This window comes from Mauremys mutica, chromosome 6 (assembly GCF_020497125.1).
Source record: "Mauremys mutica isolate MM-2020 ecotype Southern chromosome 6, ASM2049712v1, whole genome shotgun sequence".
Taxonomy (NCBI): Eukaryota; Metazoa; Chordata; order Testudines; family Geoemydidae; genus Mauremys; species Mauremys mutica.
The window spans coordinates 57,964,969-57,990,067 of record NC_059077.1 but is presented as its reverse complement, the minus strand read 5'-3'; the positions used below and the strand labels follow the sequence as shown (position 1 = coordinate 57,990,067).

The following is a 25,099-nucleotide window of genomic DNA, read 5'->3' as shown; positions in this document are numbered from 1 at the left end:
TTTCCAGATTATCTTAAATTCCCTTATCCCAGAACAGGTTTCTGATCTTTAATAACATGTCCCTGTTCTTTGATGACACTGATATATTAGGGAGAATATAGTCTATCTAATCTATAATCGTATATGTCTATTCACTTTAAGTCACTAGCCATGGAAGCTGTTTGCATAACTTTTTTTAAGATTACAGATGTAAGAGTTGATTACAGTAGGAGGTATGAAAGTAGATGCCTATCCAGAGATGTGACAAGCAGGATTCACATGGTTAAGTAATTTCTATAGGAAATGCAAATCTGAATATACTTACTCTCTTCTGTAGTAACCCAGATGATCCTGCCCTTTGGGCTCTTCTGTCTCGACTTATTCCTCTGTATACGCCACAAAATGCAAAGGTATGTGTGTTGCAATTATCATATATTAAGCTATGACCATGTGTTAAGCAACATATATTTATATTTGAGTAGAGTTCAGTAATACATTTTTTATTATGCTACTGTACACTAATTAACAAGAACTACTATTATGATTGCATTCACAATTGCATTTCTGACAAGTTGCATGCGCAACTATCTTCTTTGTGTGTATGCTTTAACAAAAGCAGTGATGCTCTCCTTAAAATAAATAAAAACACTATGCATCAGCTTGGAAGAGAAAATACTTGAATGGAAAATTAGTTCATATTGCTGATCAAGGTCAAGATCAGAAGAATGATCGTATCATTTCAACATCTCTTGTAAAACCCCGGCATTAAACAATAGTGATGTAATCCGTTCAATATTTATCTTGTAGGGTGGAGCTGTGGCAGGAAATGTTGCTCATATACTTGATTTAAACCATGGAAAGGTTTGTTTTTCACTTCAGATTTTTTAATTCAATAAATAATCCTAAAGTGAACATGTTTTGGCTTTTTATAAAGTAATATTGAAGCACTCTAATGTTGCTTATTCTTCATGTGTAGAAAGCCCTGCTGCATACTGCAGTTAATCAGTTGGCGATGGGATGTCATTCAGCTGAAGATGAGAAAAACAACGCACTGAAAGATATCCAAAAGGCAGTCCATCTTTTTCCAGGTGATCATTACTCTATCACAAACATTCATACTGTGTTTTTTATTTTAAACTTCTTCTGTTTGTTAGACAGGATTCCAGTAATATTTCAGGGAGAGTCCTTTGATCAAGTAAAATAGAACTAGCTTCCAGGGACTGTTTGAACACATCAAGGGATAGGTAAGTGCTGAAGTTGAGGCTCACTCTGACAACATTGGAAATTATTTAATCTCCCAATGAGAGAAGAGATTTGTGGTGGTGGTTGTTTCACACACCAGTCACAAAATTCAGATACTCAATGAATTATAACCTGCTGCACTGACCAGGAAAGATGTATTCATGATTTTTGAGAGTTTGGATTGCAAACAGTGTATTAATGTATTGAATGTTGGTTAGTACTATAGGCAGCTGTCCTGTTAGCAAATGGCAATCTTTGTTATTATAGTAAATGCAAAACTAATGTTGAGATTGTGAAATCAAGTACTCAGACGTCAAATACCAAAATGTTAAATTTCTTCTACAATGTTAATGCTGTGGTATGCATTAACATAATACATAAAAACTAAACTTTTTTATCACTTTCTCACAGATATAGGATGATTTGACACTTTCTGTAGCTTTGTTTCATTTTCCAGCATTTATTCATTGTTCTCCTTCACGTCCCTTCTCAAAAAAATCTCCTGCTATGATGCCTACAAAAACTTTAACAGTGTAGGCTGCTGGTGTGCTGAGACCACTGCCTGTCATTGCTGACCAATACTGTCTTATTGTTCCATCTGTTGTATTTTGTCTTATACATAAATTGAGATCTCCCTGGAGCATTAGACACTGTCCCAATGCGACCCTGGTCCATGACCTGGATTTGTAGGCACTATGATAATGCAAATAATTGTATAGGCGGGTCTGATATTGGTGCGTGTTAGCTTTGTTGCCCAATGCTTCTCATAAGACTCTGTTTTCAGGTACTTATGACTTTGTCAAACTTTTACCCATTTGTCTAAAATTTTCCATAGTGAGTATCGGCCTATAGGCTGAATTTTAGTTTGGAAAATTTCAGCCAGAACAGTTCAGCTGTTTCTGAGAATGGGGTTAAGAGAAAATACATTTTTCCATTTAAAAAAAAAATTCTGGTGATCTTTTCTTTCAACAAAGCACTTGTGCTTTGGAGTCCAGGACTTGTAATTTGGCAGGGTAGTGGCCTTTGTGTGATTGGATGTGCCTTTTTGCCATCCCTATGAAAACTTGCCCAAATTAAGTCAAATTATAAAACCTAGAATAAACCCAGTTTGTACTTGCTCATAGAGGTTATGGACATTTTAGCTGCTAAAATCAAGAAAGATTCCATCCACTCTGAGCATGTTTGAGCCTCTAGTGCTGACTGGTCTGGGCGGGCACCATCCCCAGAGAGCAACTTAGCATGCTACCTTCAGCTCAAGACTACAAGGGCAAAACTAGACTTTCCCTGTAATAGCTGCTTCAGTCTGGGCACTGGAACTGAGAGCAGAGAGCCTCTCTCTCCTGTGCTCTGAATGATCTCCCTGCTGACACCTTGGCAGCCCAGAGGAAGAAGCAATCTAATTTGAATGCAGAGGGGACCAGGTGGGAGGGAAAGGAGTAGATTGTGGCAAGTAGTCTGAGACTGGGTACAAAGGAGAGCAGGCAGAGACACCACGAGTGGAAGCAGAAGAGTGGAGGCTGGGATTGGATAGGCAAGGAGAATGAGACTGGACAAGGAGTCAGGGGTAGGGAAGAGACACTATGGTACAGAGATCAGGATGGAGGGAACAGGGCAGAAGGGCAAGCCCTGAAATGAGCAGAACAGTTTGACCTCTAGAGCACACTCCCCTCCAAAGCCTGGAATAGAATATAGAATTCCCGAGTTACACCATTCCTCTGCCCATAGCAATATCTGTGAAACGCACTGGCAGAGTTCGTGTGCCCCTGCCTCCCCGCCGCCCCAATTCTGGATGACAACTTACTAATTTTACAACTTACTACTACTAACAGAGGGTGACAACTTACTACTTCTACTAACTTAAGTGGCAGAGGTCTGGGCAGTGGATCTTAAGTTTACACCCCTGCTGATGAACTATGTGGTTGTTGATACAGTGCTACTTGATGGAATTTGTTTTTTCAGTTTGGTTTAAAAATAAAAACCTAGGAAGTTACACATTGCACCATGAAGAGAAAACACAACGTTGAATAGCTGCTCATTAAGTGAGCACCCGTCCACTCTGTACACTGAATGAGGCAGGAGTCCTATGTAATTAACTGCTGTATCATAATGCATATACACAAGGGGGGTGAATTAAGGTTGCCAAGGCATGCTTGATTCTGGCATTTCTTAACTTTTGAGTGCCTGAGTTTGCAACCTTAATACAGTAACTGAAGTGGGAACACTGGACTTGTATGGGACAGAAGTAAACGTTTGTTGAAAATGTGGAGCTGTTCTGGGATTGCAGAATATACAGAGATGTTCAGGGAGAAGCAGGTTCTTCACAAATGTTGGACAAAAATAAAATATTGTCCCATAACCTCTGAGTAGTGTTTGGAAACACTGCAATAAGTGCACAGTTTAAGTATACAAAATTCCATCATTATGAAGCAAAGGAAACTATATTCCCTGGAGCTTCTTAAAACATTCCCTTCTTTGTAATAACACTTAACATGTAGCCTAATCTAAAAGGGTTCTCTGGGACTCAGTGATGTCGCTGCTAGTACACAAAACTTCTCAGGCACTTAATGTAGAAGATATTGAGCTGGATTCTATGATATATGCTTTAGGAATTATTTGGAGGAAGTTCTGTGGCCTGTGTTGTACCGGAGGTCAGACTAGAGCAGTGGTTCTCAACCAGGGGTCTGTGAGCCCTTTCAGGGGGCTGCCGAGCACCATGGCTGAAACCCGGTGCCCCGAGCCCCAGTGCTGAAGCCGGGATCGGCGTGGGGCTGAAGGCGGCAGTTCCCCCCTCATACCACCTAGGAGTAGCTTCAGCCCCAGCGCACCTCCCCCCGCTGAAGCTGGGAGCTGAACTGAGAGCCCCTCCCCCGCACTCAGTCCCTAGCTTACCCCCTGCCTGCACCCTGAGCTACTGCTCTGCCCGCACACAGCCCCTAGCTACCCCCTCTCTGCACCCTGAGCTACTCCCCTCACTTCACACAGCCCCTAGCTACCCCCTCCCTGCACCCTGAGCGATTTTCAAACTTTATGAACTGAATCCCTCCCCTTTGAGTTAAATTTTTTGGTTCTGTCCCCCTCCAGCCCAGACAGGCAGAGTGGTCTCCTGAGTGAGTCAGGGGGTGGAGGGTGGCGCTCCCTCCCTGGACCCTGCTGTGCGGAGTTGGCTGGAGCCTCACCAGCCCTTGCTCCCCCAAAACAGAAGTAAAACTATGCCTATGCCCAAGGGTCCACCCCAGCCCGGAGCCCCGAGCTTCAGCTTCAGCCCCACTGCCTGGGGCTGAAGCCAAAGCCTGAGCAACTTCACAGGGCCTCCTGTGGCGTGGGGCCCTGGGCAATTGCCCTGCTTGCTAGCCCCTAACGTTGGCCCTGGCTTTTATGCAGAAAACCAATTGTCATGGCACAGCCGGGCCGTGGAATTTGTATAGGATGTTCAGGGGGCCTCAGGAAGGAAAAATGTTGAGAACCCCTGGACTAGTATTTTTTCTACTGAGCCCATCAACATATCTGACTGCCTTATTTTGTGGTTACTCATCAATAAAACTATAAATTCTGTCTGTAGACTACTTCTCATTAGTGGTGATACATGATTCAGAAATAAAAGCATGACTTTCCAATCTCAGGGGGAGTTTGCAGGGAGGACAGCTAAGGAATGTGGAGTCTTTAGGACTTTTATCCTATGTGTAAACTGAGAAACGTGTTTTTTAGCCATTGATCCAACAAAAATGGAACTCTACAGTGTCATTTTAGTCACTTTCCAGAATATAACTGCACATTAAGCCATTAGCTCTTTCCTGTAAGTGTGCTTATAGTGAAATATAAATCCTATTAAGATGTTGGATGCAATTTCACTTCTTAAAACAACATGGGTAGGGAGTGAGCAAAATGACTTGTATAGCTTTCTCTCCCTGCTCCCCAAACACCTTGTATTTCCTGTTTAGGCATATTTCGGCCTCACTCTATCTGACTCCGTAACCTACACAGAATGGAGTACTTGAGAAGTACAGGATTAGAAATATTGTGCATATTCAGTGCTTCCCTGATTGGCAAGAATTGCAAGTAGTTTTCATATGAATGTGTTTGGTCTGTGTGAAATGATCTGTCCAGTTCCTAGTGAACCTATGACAATAGATGACCACCTTATTTGTGGTCTCTGCAGAGGCCGAAGATGAATTGGATCATAGAGACTAAACTAATTTCTCACTCCTGAAGGTCCATCTTTGTCAGGGTTTAAACAATTAAGAGTAGGTGAAACTTGTAATGTCACTGTCCATACTTTTTCATGCTCTACTTAGCGCAGAATTCCAGGCTTTTAATTCAGCATCTCTCTTTAGCCATACATTTACTAAAACATAAATTTTGAAATACTTTCCAGTAGAATAAAATTTATTTAATATTTAGCTAAATATAGAATTTGCTTTTAAAAAAATTCTGCTAGAGCTTTGCATCTTTCTAATGATATTTAAAATATTTTGTAGTTAAACATTTCTCCAACGCCTAGATAAAACTTCTGTTTAAAATGAAAACAGTTTTCCATGTAATCCCTAATGCATATAGTATCACTTTTAATGAACTTTCAAACAGCTTGAAATTAAATCTCAGACAAGTACAGATCTTGAACAGAATGTTAAATCCCTAATACTTAAAATATGGACTTCCCATTTATGTGTCTGGTGACTAGCCTGCATTTACAAAAGAAAGTAAATATTGGAAACTCACAATCCCACTTCATTAAAATCATTTTTAAAATACCCTTTTCACAAGATTGCATAGGACAATCACTTCAGTACACCTAAGGAAGAAAAGATGACATTTTTTCCATAGGAAGGTCAGTGGAGCTCTGGAGATACAGTGTTAAATGAAATTCTCTTGGTATGACTGTCATATGACAGGGTATATGCTCTTGCATGCCTTGTTACTTATAGGAAATTTATCAAAGAATCTAATAGGGGTGGAAAAAATCTCCACCTGCCAATGCTGAACTGTTTTCTGTAGTGTATATTTTGTAATGAATATCCAGTTTAATTTAACTATCCAAACCATTGAGATTCCCTAACTTACCCCAGTTATTCAAGGTAAATTATTTAAAAAAAATCATTTTTATAAGTGTCATTTGTCAAAAAGTGATGTAAATATGTAGCTTGAAAAAACCACATTCACACCCTGCTAGATTTGTGCTGTTGCAAGCAGAAAGCAGGAATGCAATTTGTGGCAACAGGTGTTTGAAATCTGTTCTTAAGTGGTTAGCAGTGGCCCAGGTCTTTTCATTTCTCTGTAGTAAAGATTCTTGTGGTTAGTGCATAGGATTGCAGCAGGATTGAGTCTGGCTTGGATTCTCTTCCTTGCTCTGCAAAACTGTAGTTGTTCACAATTATTTAATTTCTCTGTGCCTCCATTCCCCCTCAGTAATGTGGGACTAATTGTTACTTTTGCACAAGGATGCTTGGCAAAATTGAAGATATCAAATGGTTTCACAAACATTAAACAGAAGGCACTTTTAAAGTGTTAATCGTAGTCTGCAAAAATTTTGTTTCTTTGATAGAGTTCTTCTGACGTTCTTTTAATCAGTTTCTCACATTAGAAAATAAACCTACAGCTGTCCTACATCTTTATCTCTCATGTACAATAGAACTTATCTAGAGAGAGCCATGTCTTGCACACATTTGGGATCATCTCAGTTGCACTGTTTATATTAAAAATTGGAAAATGTTTACTTTAGGACATGGGTTTAAGCACAGATCAGTCTGGAGTCATAAGTAAAATGACTGGTGCTGTCAGTCCAGTTCCTGGTAGACATGTGCCCATGCTGTGGTTTAAAAAAAGAAAATAGTTACCATTGGTACACTTGTTGCAAAGGACTGAAAATTCACACTGTGTGGACCGACGTTTTGCAAGACTGCCTCTTTGGAATGAGGACGTGTTTGAGGTGCATTGGTGAAGGGGTGTGGAGAAGCTTGCTGTGCTGCATCTTTACTTCTCTTTTTCCTTGTGTCTGAGATTTATGCCCTGGCAAGCTGACTTAGCATAAACACATTCTAAATATTTTAGATAAAATTATAAATATCTGTTTTAATTTCACGTTCATTAAAGATTTAACAAGCTGCCTCCTTAATGCTCCTATGCCATTTTAGGACCCTAACTTCACTGTTCTCTCTTTTTGTTCTGGATTGCAGTACTACATAATACTGATGAACTATTCTCTCTCCAACACCAGTGGGGGATGCTTATGAAACGCTGTGTTCTAAAAGTGAAAGAAATGACCAAGCCATTAGACTTGGAAAAATATCATCCTTACAAAAGCACCAGTCACTACATGAAAGCAGACTTGAGTTCTAAAAAAGTCCCACAGAACATGCTCTTGCGTAATATACCGTATTGTCCCGAGTATAGGCCGCACTTTTCCCCCCTAATTTAAGTCTTTAAACTAGGGGTGCGGCCTATAAGCGGGATCTTGTCAAATAAAACCCAATAAAAATACTTTAAATCCCAGCCGCGGCTGGGATTTAAAGGGCTCTGGGCTCCCCGCCGCGGCGGGCAGCCCGGAGCCCTCTGATTCCCCGCCGCGGCTGGGATTGAAAGGGCTCTGGGCTCCCCGCTGGGATTTAAAGAGCTCTGGGCTCCCCGCCGCGGTGGGCAGCCCGGAGCCCTCTGATTCCCCGCCGCGGCTGGGACTGAAAGGGCTCTGGGCTCCCCGCCGCGGCGGGCAGCCCAGAGCGCTCTGATTCCCCACCGCGGCTGGGATTTAAAGGGCTCTGGGCTCCCCCCCGCGGCAGACAGCCCAGAGCTCTCTGAGTCCCGGCCGCGGCTGAGATTTTCTTTAAGTTAAAAAAAGTTAAAAATTTAATTTTTTTAAAATAGCACCAAACTTTAAGGGTGCAGCTTATAATCAGGAGCGGCCTATACTCGGAACAATACGGTAATACTGCACTAGCTAGTATAAGAGAATGCAGTGTTGTTGTTTTTTTAATAGGTGCTCTAATTGTCAAGTTTTATTTTCTAGTCCTTTTCTTATAAAACTAGAATTAAATGCAATTCAGTGATTCATTAAATGTCACTTAACATACATGTGCAACTCCCATTTAGCTCCCTTGCATTTGAGAGCAGAATTAGGTCTGAACATGTAGAAATTACAAAGACAGAGCCTTATGTCCGGACTTTTTTTCCCGAAGTTATTGAGCCCCCTCGCCAACCAAAGATCCCATTGATTTCTTTACTTGATTCTAACTATTTTTGTCTTGTATAGTTTTTTATGGATCCCTTGACTGCTGTGATAAATCATATCAGTTGGAGACTTCTGTAAATGGCATGCTGATAATATTGAAAATATGGGCAATTTTTAAAATATGTTTTCAGATGATCCTGCTACATGGGCAGTGCTAATGAGTGCCTGCCATGCTGAAAATACTGTTGTCTATTTGAACAACACACAGCCTAAGAGAAGAAACCTAGAAATGACACTTGTAGCCACAGTTTCAGCCAAAAGTAAGTTATACAAACCTTCTTAATTTTCATACTTTTCTAAGAGGAAAAAAATCAATGCTTCTGGTTTGTGGGTTTTTTTTGTTTTGTTTTGTCTTGTAAAGTCATCAATAGTAATGTAAAGAAAATTGCTTAGAAAAACATAACTCGCTTATACTAGTTAAATGCAGGCTGGTAGTGACTCTCAAGCAACTGATCTTCTTAATATTAAACAATGCTTATATTGCTTGTCATCAAGGGCATTGCCATGTATTTTAACCTGTTTATAAATTAGCATGTTCCCAGACACACTTTTTTGGTTCAACTGGATTTAAATAATGAATAAATAATGACAATCATAAGGGGAAAATGTCTATCTTACCTATCTGATTACTTCTTGCTTATGGTGATGAGTACTAACAACTCACTTCTTATTTCTAATGTGTATATGGATTGTCACAGTCCCTTTACAAGGCTGGGGCTTGGCTGCACCTATGCCAGACTTAGTCTACCAAGGAGAGGGAATGAATACAAGGGTCATGTGACAGGGAGCATGTGACTAAGTACCGTGCATGCTGGGAGACATAAGGGCAGCCTCTGATCATTCAGTGAGTACAGACCTGGAAGTGAGTGCTTCACTCACAGCCTACAGAAATCAGGAAGAACATCCAGGAAAGGGTTAGTGAGGAGGTCAAGGCTGAGTAACTCTCCAGGGTCCTAGGTCGGCCTAGGAGACAAACATGCAAGTAGCAGGGGCTTGCTAGGAGAAGATGCTCAGCAAGACGGGCCTAAAACCTGTACCAAGGATGGTGAGCCAGCAGGAAAGATTGGATGGTAGATTAGTGTTTGATTTATTAACAAAATTCAAAAGGAAAGAGTTAGTGAGAACACCTGCAGCATGAAGTTTGATTTAACTGGGAGGAAGGAGGAACTGAGGCAGTAGCAGATTTCTAAAGCCATACCAAGTAAACCCAACTACCATTCTACTAGGAACCAGAAATCCCATCTCCTTGAGCCTCTAAATAGAGTGAAGGTTCTAGTGTTTTCTACCTCCTCCCCATATGGCTCTTGGATCCTATCCTTCAGAAATGGACCTGATGCACCTCTGACGTTGGTGGCCATTTTATGAAGAGGGACCAGACTAGAGTGCCACAGTCACAGTACTGTAGTGATCCATGTGTAGAATTCACAGCACTATCTAAAAAATGGCATAGTTGTACAGTAATATGAGCAGACGTTCTATGACTATTCATTCCAAATTTAAAAAAATGGTGATGTTCTTTGGCTTTTGATGAATATTCTATCAAACAACTTTGCTAAGAAAAATATTCAGAGTGAATGTTGAGCAAATAGTAAAATATTTGTTGAAAGAGACTTTTGAACTTAGAATCAGATTTCTGGTACAAAATATTGCTGTTCATAAGAGGTACTTATCCAACCCTGGAACACAAACAAAACAATGTAAATTGTGTCTAAGGAGCACTACCCAACTCAACGCATATTTTGAATATCAAACACTCACAATTAACTGCTTTGTTTATAGACAAAAAGTTGTTCAAAATTTTTTACCAAACTTCTGCAAATGTAATGCATTTGAGAAAATCATAAGTTTTTGTGGACAATTCACAAATGGAAAAGAAGCTAATGATTACTCACAAATTACTTCTTAAGTTCTCACTATAATACTTCTGAATACTAGTATCCTTGGTAGGTAAGCAAAGGATACAGGGTCAGAACTAAGATTATTTACAGAATCTTAACTCCAGGTGTCCTGGCTTGGAAACATTTTATTTTCAATACTTCTACAGTGGTGTGATATTTAAATCAATAAATTGATATATTATGTACTTTATGCTAAAGAAGTTTTGATCTGGGATAGCCTGCCTTTGTTCATTATATCTATAGCCTCCCTTACTAAAAGGGCTAACGTTTGACTGACTTTTCTTATTATTTTGAAAATTAATTTCTCTAAAATGCATGCTTCAATTATTTTATCAACTCTACAAGTTGATACCTACCTAAAAAACAAAATAAAAACTGTGCTCTCTTTCTAAGTCTGTTTTGCCATGTATGTCTGTGTGTGTGTGTTTGTTTATATGTGGTGTGTGTATATAGTATGTATGTCTGTAATAAAAATACCAGGGAGTACTGTCACTTAGCCTGTCTGACCTATAATCATGATATGCACTAGATCTTCTTTACTTACTATGACTCAAGCCTGATATGTGGCAGGGCACTAGAGCATATCCAACGATACATTCTTAAATGCATGTTTACATTTACAGCTAAAGAAAAGGACCTTTCAGCTGAGTACATCCAGGCTCTTGAAGTCTGGTCTCTTTGTCAGGCTATTACTGGTTTAAAAGAGACTGGTAGAATTACAGAAGCTGAGGCTCTCTGCACAAAGGTATGGTTATTACCACTGTCACTGCTGCTTCATGACTTTGAGTGGAGCACTAATTCCTATGTATTATATATGCAATGGTAATAAACAACAAAGGAACAACAATCTGTTACAGTAGAGCACAGCCCAAATGCATAAACTGATTTTTTTTCACCTTTTAATAAAGGAAAGACTATTCTTTATCAGTAGTTTTATAATTCTGTTTAAATTGGTTAAATAATTGTTCACCAGCCATGTTCAGTACATTATAGCACAAAAATCCCTACTTCAACCTGATCTTATCCCGTCTATCTTCATGTGCTTATCTTTTTGTCCCTCCTCACTTATGCCAGCAAAAAATAAATTCTTAAAATAGTTCCAAAGGCATTTTCTCCGAGTCCAGAGGGAAATGCAGTTGGCTGTATTGTGGGATGAATGACTTGCTGTGTACTCAGTCACATTGATTATTCACTTCCCAGCCCACACTCAATTTTCAGAATCTTGACTGCAATCCAAAGTGATAGGTACCATTTAAACTACACCAGACTGAATCACCTGAATCATTACAAGTGTTTGCATTGCTAAAGAAAAATGAAGTAAATGGTAAAAATTCAGAAAATATCTTATGAAAGCGTTTGTGGTTTGTTAATTTTCTAGTCTCAGAAGAAATTTCTTTTTTGAAGTGGCATGTGTGAAGTGACAGAGAAGGCTGCCACCTTGGCAGAAGTATTTGCAAAGCAGCCCATAGATCTAGTGTATAAGCCATTCACCAAGCATTCCAAAATAAATACCTAATTCTTAGCCAATGTGGCTTTTTTATGAAGGCTGTTGTTACTGTGATGACCCAGTCAACCTACTTTGCTCATGTATCACCTTCTTCCTGGCTGCCACAATCTCTTTTAAGATGCTGTTGGTTACTACCCTTGAGTAAGGTTCAGTGGACATGCCACCTTTTGAAGAGAAGAAATTCTCTTGCTTGTCAATTTTCCTTTAATCAGCATATCCATTGACCTTCCTGTACAGGAATACATTAACAAGAGAATTAGTTTGTACATATTTCCCTTAGGGAAATATCTGTATAGTTGATTTTTTTTAAATGTTAATTAATCTTACTATGGTTTCATGTCTTAGTAAATTTAGGTTGGATAGCACTTCTCTTTGGGAGGGAGTTAAGAGGTAGGTCCTCTGTCCTTGAAAGCTCTAATCACCTCAAGATCTGCAGAAAGAATCTGACTGAGGAGTGAAGCTCAGGAACATACCTATCTGTTTTTCTTCTCTGAGCTAGGCAAGACCATTTACCTATGTGAGACCATTCCTTAGTTGTTGAGGGTAGAACTGCTGCAAATACCAATCTCTGACTGGGGACCAAATTGCATCTACTAGACTGTTGCCTATTTAACCCTCTGGAGTAGCTTGGAATGATTTTGATTATTAAAATGACTGTTACATATGGAGTCACTTAATTCCCAAGATAAACCTTTTGCTCCAAATAAATACCCTTTAAAAAGGAATCTGGGTTGAACTAGGTTTTTGAAATGTGTACTGATTTGGACAGTGAAGAACCAGTCTGTAAGTAATATTTTGGGACTTTACTGCTAATGTAAAGAAAAGTGCATGTATTAGAACCACGTGATGGCTGCTGTTTTATTCTGAAATCATTCCTGGAAGGGGAAGTGTGCATGTGTGTGGCATCTCCTTCCCCCAAAGACAAAATAAATGGAGGGCACTGCCCTGAGAACTCACAAGTCCCTGGAGATATGCTTAAGGCCAGTTCCAACCACATGATGGCCCTGTGCCTCTACATTAGCTTTGAGACTCCTTCTCTCCTCTGGCTTCTGGGCCCCATGGAGTCATTAGACTCCTATTCCTTGTTCTTCCTCTTCACATTGGATATCTGCCCTTCAACCCCACCTGTAAGTATGGGGCAGGTGCAAGACTTTGGACAGATTCCCTATGGGATTTGGGAACAATGATTGTTCCTTGCTCACTTCCTCATGTGAATCCATGATCCTGCAGACAGCTTTCAGGAACCTTCCTGATGTGCAGAAAAGGAGAGATTAATAAACAGAAATAGTCTGCTGCAAGTGGATCATAAGGAGGGGGCAATTTTCCTCTCAGATTTTTCTGTGCAAAATGAAAAGTATTAATAAGAATGTTCTCAATTTTAAAATATATCTTCTAATAACTTCTTGCATTTAACTAATTAAAAACTGTTTTTGGTTTTAGGGTTTAAAAAGTTGCCCCAATCACCCAGATTTGTTCCTGCTCTTGAGACAAGTTCAGTGTAAACAGCTTTTTCCGTCACACAAAGAGCTTCCAGATGCCATTTTGGAGGAACTTCATAAAACTGTCATGTCCAACTCCACTTCAGTAACAGCATGGCATGTAAGTGGACTCTTTCTTCCTGTTTCAATACACATCCCTATTACAGAGTATTATCTGAGAAGGGACTCTCTGAGTTAACATTCCTCCTCTTTACACACTAACAGCTGGTGAGTTGTGAGTACTAGATAATGATCTCTATTAGAGAACTGAAAGTACGTAGTCCTCCTTATGAAGGCAGGAAAAGTGTAAATTTATGTTAACTTAATTAGGTAAACATATGTTGTGAAATTTGCCGATCTTGACTTCCACATCACAGGTCCACAGTGAAACATTGTAGTTTAATGTACTATAACATATGTTACTAGGCACAAATAAATGGTTCCTGAACAGTGTACAAAAAACTGGACGTGTGCTGTCCCTGTGTTTCCTTCTGTTTGCACTCTCTGCACAGGTGAGTAACTCTTTCCCCTTGTTCAAGAGCATCAAGACTACCCAATTCCCTGGCACATTTTAAAAAGAAAAAAAAAACCCTTTCTTTACTTTCCTTATTCCTGGAAGAGAAGATCTAACTAAGGTTGCCAATATTGTATTTCAAAAAAGGGACTGTTTTCTTAAAAGCAGCAAAGAATCCTGTGTCACCTTATAGACTAACAGACGTTTTGGAGCATGAGCTTTCGTGGGTGAATACCAACTTCATCAGATGCATGTAGTGGAAATTTCCAGGGGCAGGTATATATATGCAAGCAAGAAGCAAGCTAGAGATAACGAGGTTAGTTCAATCAGGGAGGATGAGGCCCTGTTCTAGCAGCTGAAGTGTGAAAACCAAGGGAGGAGAAACTGGTTCTGTAGTTGGCAAGCCACTCACAGTCTTTGTTTAATCCTGAGCTGATGGTGTCAAATTTGCAGATGAACTGAAGCTCAGCAGTTTCTCTCTGAAGTCTGGTCCTGAAGTTTTTTTGCTGCAGGGTGGCCGCCTTAAGATCTGCTATTGTGTGGCCAGGGAGGTTGAAGTGTTCTCCTACAGGTTTTTGTATATTGCCATTCCTAATATCTGATTTGTGTCCATTTATCCATTTCCGTAGAGACTGTCCAGTTTGGCCAATGTACATAGCAGAGGGGTATTGCTGGCATATGATGGCATATATTACATTGGTGGACGTGCAGGTGAACGAACCGGTGATGGTGTGGCTGATCTGGTTAGGTCCTGTGATGGTGTCGCTGGTGTAGATATGTGGGCAGAGTTGGCATCGAGGTTTGTTGCATGGATTGGTTCCTGAGTTAGAGTTACTATGGTGCGGTGTGCAGTTACTGGTGAGAATATGCTTCAGGTTGGCAGGTTGTCTGTGGGCGAGGACTGGCCTGCCACCCAAGGCCTGTGAAAGTGTGGGATCATTGTCCAGGATGGGTTGTAGATCCCTGATGATGCGTTGGAGGGGTTTTAGCTGGGGACTGTATGTGATGGCCAGTGGAGTCCTGTTGGTTTCTTTCTTGGGTTTGTCTTGCAGTAGGAGGCTTCTGGGTACACGTCTGGCTCTGTTGATCTGTTTCCTTATTTCCTCGTGCGGGTATTGTAGTTTTGAGAATGCTTGGTGGAGATCTTGTAGGTGTTGGTCTCTGTCTGAGGGGTTAGAGCAGATGCGGTTGTACCTCAGTGCTTGGCTGAAGACAATGGATCGTGTGGTGTGCCCGGGATGGAAGCTGGAGGCATGAAGGTAGGCATAGCGGTCGGTAGGTTTTCGGTATAGGGTGGTGGTAATGTGACCATCACTTATTTGCACCGTGGTGTCTAGGAAGTGGACCTCCCATGTAGATTGGTCCAGGCTGAGGTTGATGGTGGGGTAGAAGCTGTTGAAATTGTGGTGGAATTTTTCCAGAGTCTCCTTCCTATGGGTCCACTGTTTTCTTAAGCAACCCCACCCTTATATTATTTATATAAATATTATAATGAAAACATTCTTATTAGTACTATTCATTTTGCACAGAAAAATATGAGGAGAGTAATCATTCCTGAAGAATCACCTCTGTGCATTCATATTACCCACCCACCTTCCCTCTCTTCCTCAGTTCTAGGTAACATCAGGACTCTGCAGCTGGGGAGAAGAAAGACTACTGGTTTTCCCCCCACCCCAATGTACACTGCTTTAAGACAGTTCTACTGCTTAATGATGGATACAAAAATCCCACAAGCATAAATATAGAGGCAACTCTCTAAAATAAATTCTTAGGAAAGTGCTTAGAATTGTGCCCCTGCTCTCCACTCTGAGAGTCGTAAACTGTGCCAGTAGCAGAGGATCATGGGAGAGGGATCATCTAGGGAGGGTTTTAGACTGAAAGATTAGTTGTCTAGATCCTTTCATTGTTTAATGGCTGCTTCATGACCTAATGGATAGCTTTCTGTACAAGCATGACTTATTGATGTTGGAACATCTAGGGTATATATGAAAGGATTTACAAACTCCTGATTTCTTTTGCACCAATACATTTTCATGTCAGTACAAAATAAGCCTCAGTTATAGTCCCTTGCCAATCTCTCTGTAAGAGGAGTTCACTCTACTGTGCTGATGGAGCAAGCGGAAGGATGAAAACACTAGGTTAGTCGGACTCCCCTAATTCCATTCCCATCTGTAGCTCCTCCAACAGGAACCTCCTGTCTGCAGAAGTTCAGGTTGTTGTCTGGCAAAAAGGATAACTACATATTTTCATCTGAGTTCAAGCTGTAAGATTGAATATTTTTACTTCCTCACATACAGTAGCACGAGATGGGAAATCCATCTTGTTCAAGGGCAGAAACTTTCTAACTTGTCTGAACAGCTTTCCACCATCCTAATAGAACTGTTGTTGGCAATCTAGTGCTAGGTGGCGTGCTCCATTTCCCAAATAATAGCTTAGGAGGTCCCCAGTGGAAAATGAGTTTGGCTACCTCCTAGTTTATGTCCAGATTCACAAAACTACAAAATGGTTGGCAGTGTCAGGTAAGAGACCTCTGTTGTGAAATAACATAGCTATAGTACTAAAGGACAGAGGTACACTGGCAGAACATGCATGGAAATTTGCACTCTCCTTCCCTCAAGCAGGTGTTCAGCTGTAAAATAACCTACAACTAATTGTGTGTAAAGATCAACTTAATATATTCATGAAACTTGGAAAACTTAAATTTTCATAGTCAAAAATACCTGAATGATCTGTTTTAACAAGCGCTACCAAACATTATGGTTCTCTCTTTTTAGTGGCTTGCAAAAGTGTACCAGTCTCAAAGAATGATGGTCGCAGCAGAGATGTGTTACAGAAAGAGTCTACACTTGGCATCCCAACAGGGCAGTTGGAACGGGAAGTTATCAAGTTTGCTCAGGCTAGCTATGCTTGCACTGGAAATCTGCATGGTAAGATAACCACAACTATTATAATAAAATGAATTGATTTAAAATGTAAGCCATGTGCTTTTAGCTATCTTTTGTAATCTCCCAGATGAAGTCCTTCCATAAACTGTGGGAAACTGTAAGACTTTTGTTCTCTTTTGTGAACTACTCCTCAATAATTAGCAGAAATGGTATTCTCATTTCGTGCTAACATGGATGTGAATAAACCTAATACACTCTAACTTTAAAAGACTATTAATTGTTTTTAGACTTCTCTCCAAGAATATTTTGTGTCTAAAGGAAAAATATATGGCATAATCAACTAAGACCATTAAGCTTTATTTTCTGATACTAGATTATTAGTTCTGTCATCCAAACTGACTGTAGTATAACTTCTACTATCAAGACTCTTGCATCACTGAACATGTGACATTTGTATGAGTTGCATTCATTCAGTTTCATTATTTATTTTCATTTTTATTGCACTAGTGCCTAGAGGTTTAAGTCAGGTTTGGGGCACAATTGTGCTGTTTGCTGAACAAACCCATAGATGGTTTTTGCCTTGAAGAGCTTACAGCCTAAGGAAAGTCATTCTAACCTCTCCCCCTAAAAGGATCAGATGAAAACAATTACAATGATAGCAGAATACGTGCCTTAAAGAAAATATAGGTCACTTTTGACATGCTTTTTCTAGAGATACTGAAATGCACACTATCCTCTTTCAGCAGTACTAGTGCTAAACTTTAAAATTTAAAGGTATGTGGCTTTTTGGATCAACTATGCCATAAGAGAAGGCATGTTTTCTTTTGTTAGGGCTATTCGTATGCTGTAATCTATTGTGGGTCATCACTTAACTAAAATAGGTTGGGAAAACACTAGCTAAATGATCTACCCTAAAATAAAAGCAAAGGCATCTTCTCTTATGCCCAGAGTGTTTAAAACAGGAAAAAAAATGAGTTTCCTTTACACCAAGTAGTTCAACCAACTGATTTATTTTGAGTAGCGGAAGAAGTTCTCAAAGTATAGGAAACCAAATAAAGCTCTCTTCCTGATGAGTACGAGAACTGCGTGCCTCGAGGAGAAAGGGTTATCTGTATGGGAATGTTGGCCAGTAGTCACCCTGCCACATCTCATGTGATTCTGCCATCCTGGCTGGTGACTTTGCTCTTCATTTGTAACTGCCCACAAAATATCTCTACCATGGCAGAACCTGGTGGTGCACCCAACCTACATGTCACTAGGTGTTTCTGTAGAGGTCATTTCATTGAAAGAGTACAACTCTCACTCTTGCTTCAGACTATTTTGCACAAGATTAGAGTATGACATAATTAAGACTGGTTTTTGTATAGTGTATTTCATACTGATCAGTCTTCATAGCTGATTAAATTCTTTTGAAGCAAATAAATCAGCTTTTTAAACAAACCTTTCACTACCCACATTTTCTTGGCATAATCAGAGCAGTTTACAAGACAGTTTCTATTACATACGTTTGTTTGCTCAGCTTTATCTTTAGCATAGCTGAACCCACTTAAATTGCACCCACTCTGGGGCAAATTCTGGCACATTTTGTTGTTTTTAATTATTTCACTTGGATGTCAGTAGCATAATTGCAGACTCTTACAGTCTTGAATAATCTGTTTCTTTTTATCTTTCCTAGTGAAAACCTGTGCAATTCATATAAACATTTATATTTTACTGTATTTTCTGTCATGTAAAAATTTTACCAAATATATTACCGTCTCTCCAGTAATCTAATTCAGTGGACTTGCCAAACATGAATTGCTGAATAGTGGCTCCACTAAATAAACATCAATTTAGTGTTGCTGTTTAACTTATGATTTTCTCTTTTGACTCTGTGTATCTGATAGCATTCAATGTGGATAAATTCATCTCTCCAGTGTAGCCTTGCAAGCTTTCATTGGATATACACATGCATCCTTAATATAATAAAGTAATGCTATTTTACTTTCCTGTTAAAAACAACTCTGCAGATGAATGGCCAAGTAGAATTTTGCAAGGCTGCTGTAAAAGTACGGAAATAATGCAGTTCTGGCTTTCCAGCCCTATTATACCCTGAGACTTGGAAATCTAATTTACCTAACAGGAAAGCTTCAGAATTAGCAAACTTGCAGAATTAAAGGCTAATCATGTGCAGATGGTATGTGTGCAAACAAATATTATCTTTCAACCAGTTAAACATTTTGGCTAGTAACATAGTTAATAAAGTTTTCTTGCTGTCATCTTGCTGATAGGCTAACATTTCAAATGATCATTGGCCATCCTTGGTTCAGGAGGCAACAACTGAAGCCTTGAAACTTTTCTTCTGCCCACTGGCTGTTCTTCTGCAAGCGCTGCTGCAGTACAATCGGAAAATGGGGGCAAGGTATGTGTTCTCTATAATAGTGTGCTCCACAAAAACAATGTCCTGGTGAAACTGAGTGCAGGTGCTATGCCTTAGTTCAGAGGTAGGCAACCTATGGCCTGCGCGCCGAAGGCAGCACGTGAGCTGATTTTCAGTGGCACTCTCACTGCCTGGGTCCTGGCCACCAGTCCAGGGGGCTCTGCATTTTAATTTTAAATGAAGCTTCTTAAACATTTTAAAAACCTTATTTACTTTACATACAATAATAGTTTAGTTACATATTATAGACTTATAGAAAGAGACCATCCGAAGATGTTAAAATGTATTACTGGCACGCAAAACCTTAAATTAGAGTGAATAAATGAAGACTCAGCACACCACTGCTGAAAGGTTGCCAACCCCTGCCTTAGTTCAACTTTAAAAGCTTAAAAACCAGTTGAAAGCAGGGAACCAAAGCAGTAATATTTATAGTTGGAGTCTTTTGTGGTGTCAAAGACAGCTACAGCTTTTGGCTAAGCTTTTTAAAAAACATATAAACTAAATATATTAACTTTTTTTTTTTTTTGCAAGAACTATCTGATGAGTATTGGTTGAATGGGATGGTAGCAGTTGAGGCAGTCTTGTTCCAGCATGTGCTGCAATTCCATCCAGTCTCAACTGAGATTCAAAACAAGTTTCTGACCCTTTTTTCCCCAAGAGACACATTTGCAAAAATAGGAATGCTGGTACCAGTGCACTAGCCGTATTCTAACTTGGGTAACCATATTCTGCCTTCCTGAATTTCCCCTTGGATGTCACTTTACTGACTTTTCACTTGCCATAAAATTGCATAATGCTGTTGCAAGCTATTAAATAGCTGTTTCACACTAAAGATGGACTATAATGTGTGTGTTATACACACTGGTTATACAAATATATTTTACTAAAAACCTTTTTGCTGGTCACAGAACTGGTGTTCTAGTAACTGCTTCCCTAAAAGCAGCTGTGATACCTTAAAGGTTTATATTATAGTTATTAAACAAGAGCAAATGCCTTTTAGGATTTCAGCAGGGTAGTGCTGCCCAAATTATTGAGTTTATGGGCAGCATGATGCACAACATGCTAGTATAGCAAACATGAAAATTCCACTAGTGTTGAAATAATTGTTTTGGTTACTACTTGTAGCAGAAGAGTTTACATTTCCAGGTGTACTTATAGAGGATTGTTTTCAGGGTAGTTATTATCCTAAGTGGAAGTAAACATAACTATGAATCATTATGTACATTCTGGACATTGAGAGGCAGTGCTGAACCCACAATTGGGAGAAGGGAAGTAGACGTAAGAAAATTGCTATCAACTGTTGTCATTGTCTGCAAGACATGTGATTGCTCACATTGCTTCGATTTTAGCGAAGAGGACAATTTGGTTTAAAATAATTCTGACTCTTGCCAGGTAGCACTAGTTATACAAAACAAGAAAATTGTTAAATTCAACAAATTTCTAGAGATTACTTGGTATTAAATTTTATTTTTGTTCCTAGGGAGACTCGTCGAATGTTGGAAAGAGTGGTGTATCAGCCTGGATATCCAGAAACCATAGTATCAGTTGCACGCTGGTACCTCCTAAGACATTTATATGCCAAAGATGATTATGAATTAATAGATGTAAGAGTCAGTCTATATCTATACAGATATATGCAAATACCAATCGTGTTGACTAGCTTTCTATGCTAGTCCCCATTTATAGAAATATTTATGGGCTGTGTTATGGAATCCTTCCAGGATTTGGGAAGCAAAAGCATAATATAATTCCAGCTTTGTGTGGAGTCAGTGCTTCAAATCAAAGCTGCACCATGACTGTCAGGCAGTCAGCATAACTAATTGTGACTGAGACTGGATGCTGGCCATTTGTGCACTTCCATCTTGTTTAAGACTGAGCTCTTACAGTAAAAAAATTGAGGTTTTTTTTAATCTGATAATTTATTTAAATACTTTTTAGACTGTCAGCCCCAACACAGATGCAGACATAGGTCAAGACAGAATGGAGGGAGGGGGAGATTTGTTTTAACTACTACTGAATGTTGCTAAAAAAAAAAAAAGTGTAAAGAGTAAACATATGCATGCCTCCAGCACATCCAAAATAGCACTTGAACTGCTCTCTAAACCTTCAAATGTTGACTGTAACATCAGAAGCAAGATATTTGCTAACTGTGTATTTTAAAGGAATGGTGTTAAAAGTTCCTGTTCCAAAATGTATTAAAATTTTAGATCACATCTGGGGCAAAATTCTTCTGAGTTCCCTGCTTAGACATGCATTATGGGACACGTGATAAAAAAGAATTGGTAATACAGAGTTCTTCTCAACATGATTCTGGTGTGGATTCGTTGTACTCCATTCTGAGCAATCATTACTAGCGAGGGACCAACAGAGAACTTAAAGAAGAGTCATAAAAATGTCTAGTGTATGGCTCAGGAGGGATTTCCTTAAAGAAAAGTTTAGTTTAATGTAGAGTTTGGCTAAATGACCACAGGGAGTGAGGAAGTGCCAAGCAGAGCCTATGAACATCTGTAAGAACACTAAGCTGGAGTACAAAGGCCTCAAGTAGGAGTCATAGAATTCAATTCAGAGTGGGAAACCCTAAACTGTCAGGAAAAACCTCCTGACAGCGTTGTATAAGTAGGCTGGGAGAGAGCCCCATCACATGGATCATATATAAAAGTTAGACCTACCAAACACCCATAAGGGTCCTGCAGGGAGTAACCCTGCATTGACAGGCCATATGACCTAATTGGTCTCTTCTATCCTCAGTATCTTCCCTCCTGTCAGTGAATCACTTAGTTGGAAAACTGACCTCAGCCCCAAGCAACAAATGATGTCTTGCATTGCAGTGGTTGCAACTTAGTTTTTAAGGCATTAAGCAAACTATTGCATAATACTGAAATATCCCATTTATCTCTGGATTTTTGGGTTGCTTGGGTTTTTAGGGGAGCTGAATAGGAGAGATTCAAATATTTGGATATCACAAATAACTTTTTTTTCCCCCCACAGGCGCTTGTAGCGAATGCCAAAGCTAATGGAGATACTAGATCTCTGGAACTAGACAAGAAATTATCAGCATCTGCCTAGCATGGACTTCTTTCAGTGGGCAACCAGAAGGAAAAAAAGGAAATTCATGAAACCTAATTCACACCACCTGCCAGAAAATCTGTTTTTTTAAAAGTGAAAATCATTTTTTTGTTAGACAAAAGCAAATTGCTTTAAAATAAATATTTTTTTACGATGGACACTGCCATCAACCTGTTTTTCCTTTACTTAAAACTCAAGTTCATTTAACTTGTATTTTTCCTCACTGATACATTTATGTTGTGCTGCTGCGATGGAGAATCCTTTTTTTTTTTTTTTCGCCTGTTGGAGTTTACAGCAGATGTCCCTGCTCCTCACATGGACATTACTTATCATTTTGCACTTGCAGTGGTGCAAAGCAAGATAAGTTTCTACTTTTTGAAACAAAGCCTTAAGTTGTCAAAGTAGTATGCAAATTCATATTTTTTAAGTTATTCCCAACTGTTGTAACTTTCAGAAATCTAAGCTTTCTATAATGTTCATTATATTACAGTTGTGACTCAAATACATTTGCAACTCCACATGCAGTGGCGGGAAGCAAAAAAATATTTAACACTGCAACTGATTAGGTTGCAGACAGGAGGAACCAGATTTCTACAATATACTCTGGTCAAGGGAAATATAAATAAATAAAACAGAGATTTTGCACAATGAGCCGATCCATGGTTATAATTATAAATGTGTGTGGCAATTTGTATTTATGATTTTTTGGTAACCCTGCTGTTGATTGCTTATTTGGATTAATCATGATAACAATTCTTGACACATGATGCAATTCTGCCCTGTACTTCCATGTAGTTAAAATAAAACGCAATGAATCTAGTCTGAGTGTTTTGTTGCAAACAATTAGGAACTTACTGTATGCAGCACGTATATTTAAATATGTGCTAATTTTCAAGTTTGAACAGGTTAGCTGGCCTGTTGCTCTTAAAACTTACTCAAGGGAGTAATGGCAAGGGTCTTCTGCTATTACCTTCTCCCACACTCCGCCATGTAAGACATTTTCCTTAAGGCGATTGGTCAGATAGTTAATGTGAACTGATTGTAGCTCTTGTGGAGGGGGTGAGGGAGAAGAGCAATTGCTTCTCTCTCTAGGGTTCGACTCTCCCTTTGCAGTCTTTGGTTCTTGGCTCAAACTCCACAGGGACTGACTTGGGATCTGACTCTTAAACTTGCTTGCATACATCAAGTAGTGTTACACTATCACTAGCTACCATCCTGTTTCTGCCCACTCATTTGAAGTTTAAAAAACAAACCCACAATGTGAATTGCATGCCTTTATGGTTCATATGAGTTGTCATTTTAGCAATAATCCTGTAGGATGATCTCATCACCGTATACATCAGTAGATCTAAGATTTTAACAATTACTCTGACTAGGGCATTGTGGCCTAGTGGGCTCCTTCCATTCCTCCATTTTTTCTCTCCCACAAGCCTTCTGTATGCCATCCCTATTTTCAGGGGCTCTCACCATTGCCCTTTCCCCTATGCCAGGGTCTCTGTGTGCCCTCATGACATGGTCCTCCATTCTCACCATCAGTGTTTGTGTTCCCATACCAGGGGCTCTGGTCATCCCTATTTCCCCCACAGCCCACACACCATTCTTATTTTGTCTTTATCCAACTTTCTTTCAGCATCATCACTTTCAGACTGTTTTGGGAGGAGGTACTGTTATGCAGGAATGCGTTTAAAGGTGCCCTCAACTGGTTTTTTGATCTATAGATCATTCTAGAGGTGGTTGGAGCTGCTGGCTCTGCTAACCAGACTCCTGAGAGGCTCTACCTTTCCCTTCCTTTCAGTTTTATCACATTACAGGCAAACATACAGAGAAATGCTTCTGAGTTGAATGTTAGACCTTCCTTCACGTAGCCAGTAAATCTAAAGACCATGTGTATTCTAATGTCGGGGTCGGGGGATAAGAGAATGTATGTCTACAGTCTAGTACCAGCCGTGTTAGTCTGAATCTGTAAAAAGCAACAAAGAGTCCTGTCGCACCTTATAGACTAATAGATGTATTGGAGCATGAGCTTTTGTGGGTGAATACCCACTTTGTCAGACACATATATCATGCGTCTGACAAAGTGGGTATTCACCCACGAAAGCTTATTTATTTAACTTAAAAAATATGAATTAGCTGCTAGAATAGGGCCTCATCCTCCCTGATTGAACTAACCTCATTATATCTAGCCTTGATTCTCGCTTGCATAATTATACCTGCCTCTGGAAATTTCCACTACCTGCATCCAATGAAGTGGGTATTCACCCATGCAAGCTCATGCTCCTATATGTCTGTTAGTCTATAAGGTGCCACATGACTCTTTGCTGCTTTTACAAATGAAGGCAAGCAGAACCCTCATTTTACAGACGGGGAAACAGACATAGTGATGAAGTGACTTGGCGTGAATTAAAAAAACAGGTCTACTCATTCCTAGGCAGGTTTGTCATCTAGTGGTGCATACTTTAAAGCAGAAATAGGGTGAAATCCTGGCCCTGGTGATGTCAAAGACAAAACTCCCATTGACTTCAATGGAGCCAGGATATCATCCATGATACTTAAACTCCCTCATATACATACAAAATAAAATCAGTTTATGAGAATTTTTTTTTAAAAATCTGTATATGCCATCTCTGTGACTCTCCTTTTCAGAGGTGGTAAGCATACCACCCCTCAATAATACTTTCACCAAATAGGATTTTCTTATTCAAACATTGTTTCACACAAAATTAAATCACAAAACATGACCAGTACACTGATCTAATGTATTTTGGTATTCTGTATAGTTTAAATGAAAGCAAAGCATCTGTGAGGGAAAGGAACAGCCTTTTAATCAATAAAAACAGTTTTGATTGGCAAGAAACAATAGTAACATAACTCCACTTGTCCTGCAAATGGGGT

At 39.6% G+C, this 25,099-nt stretch overlaps 1 protein-coding gene across 1 annotated transcript in view; it reads left to right on the top strand.

The window, feature by feature from the left end:
• The window catches only part of TTC37 (tetratricopeptide repeat domain 37), an 89,663-nt gene extending 66,637 nt beyond the window's left edge, over positions 1-23,026 (top strand). The window contains exons 32-41 of the mRNA XM_045021654.1: positions 317-389; positions 787-840; positions 956-1,067; positions 8,572-8,700; positions 10,962-11,083; positions 13,286-13,444; positions 16,612-16,764; positions 18,993-19,123; positions 20,622-20,745; positions 22,130-23,026. Of these exons, the coding sequence (XP_044877589.1) occupies positions 317-389; positions 787-840; positions 956-1,067; positions 8,572-8,700; positions 10,962-11,083; positions 13,286-13,444; positions 16,612-16,764; positions 18,993-19,123; positions 20,622-20,745; positions 22,130-22,207 (1,135 nt within the window). The 3' untranslated portion in view covers positions 22,208-23,026. The remainder of the gene's footprint in view (positions 1-316; positions 390-786; positions 841-955; positions 1,068-8,571; positions 8,701-10,961; positions 11,084-13,285; positions 13,445-16,611; positions 16,765-18,992; positions 19,124-20,621; positions 20,746-22,129) is intronic.
• Positions 23,027-25,099: the final 2,073 nt, after the last annotated feature.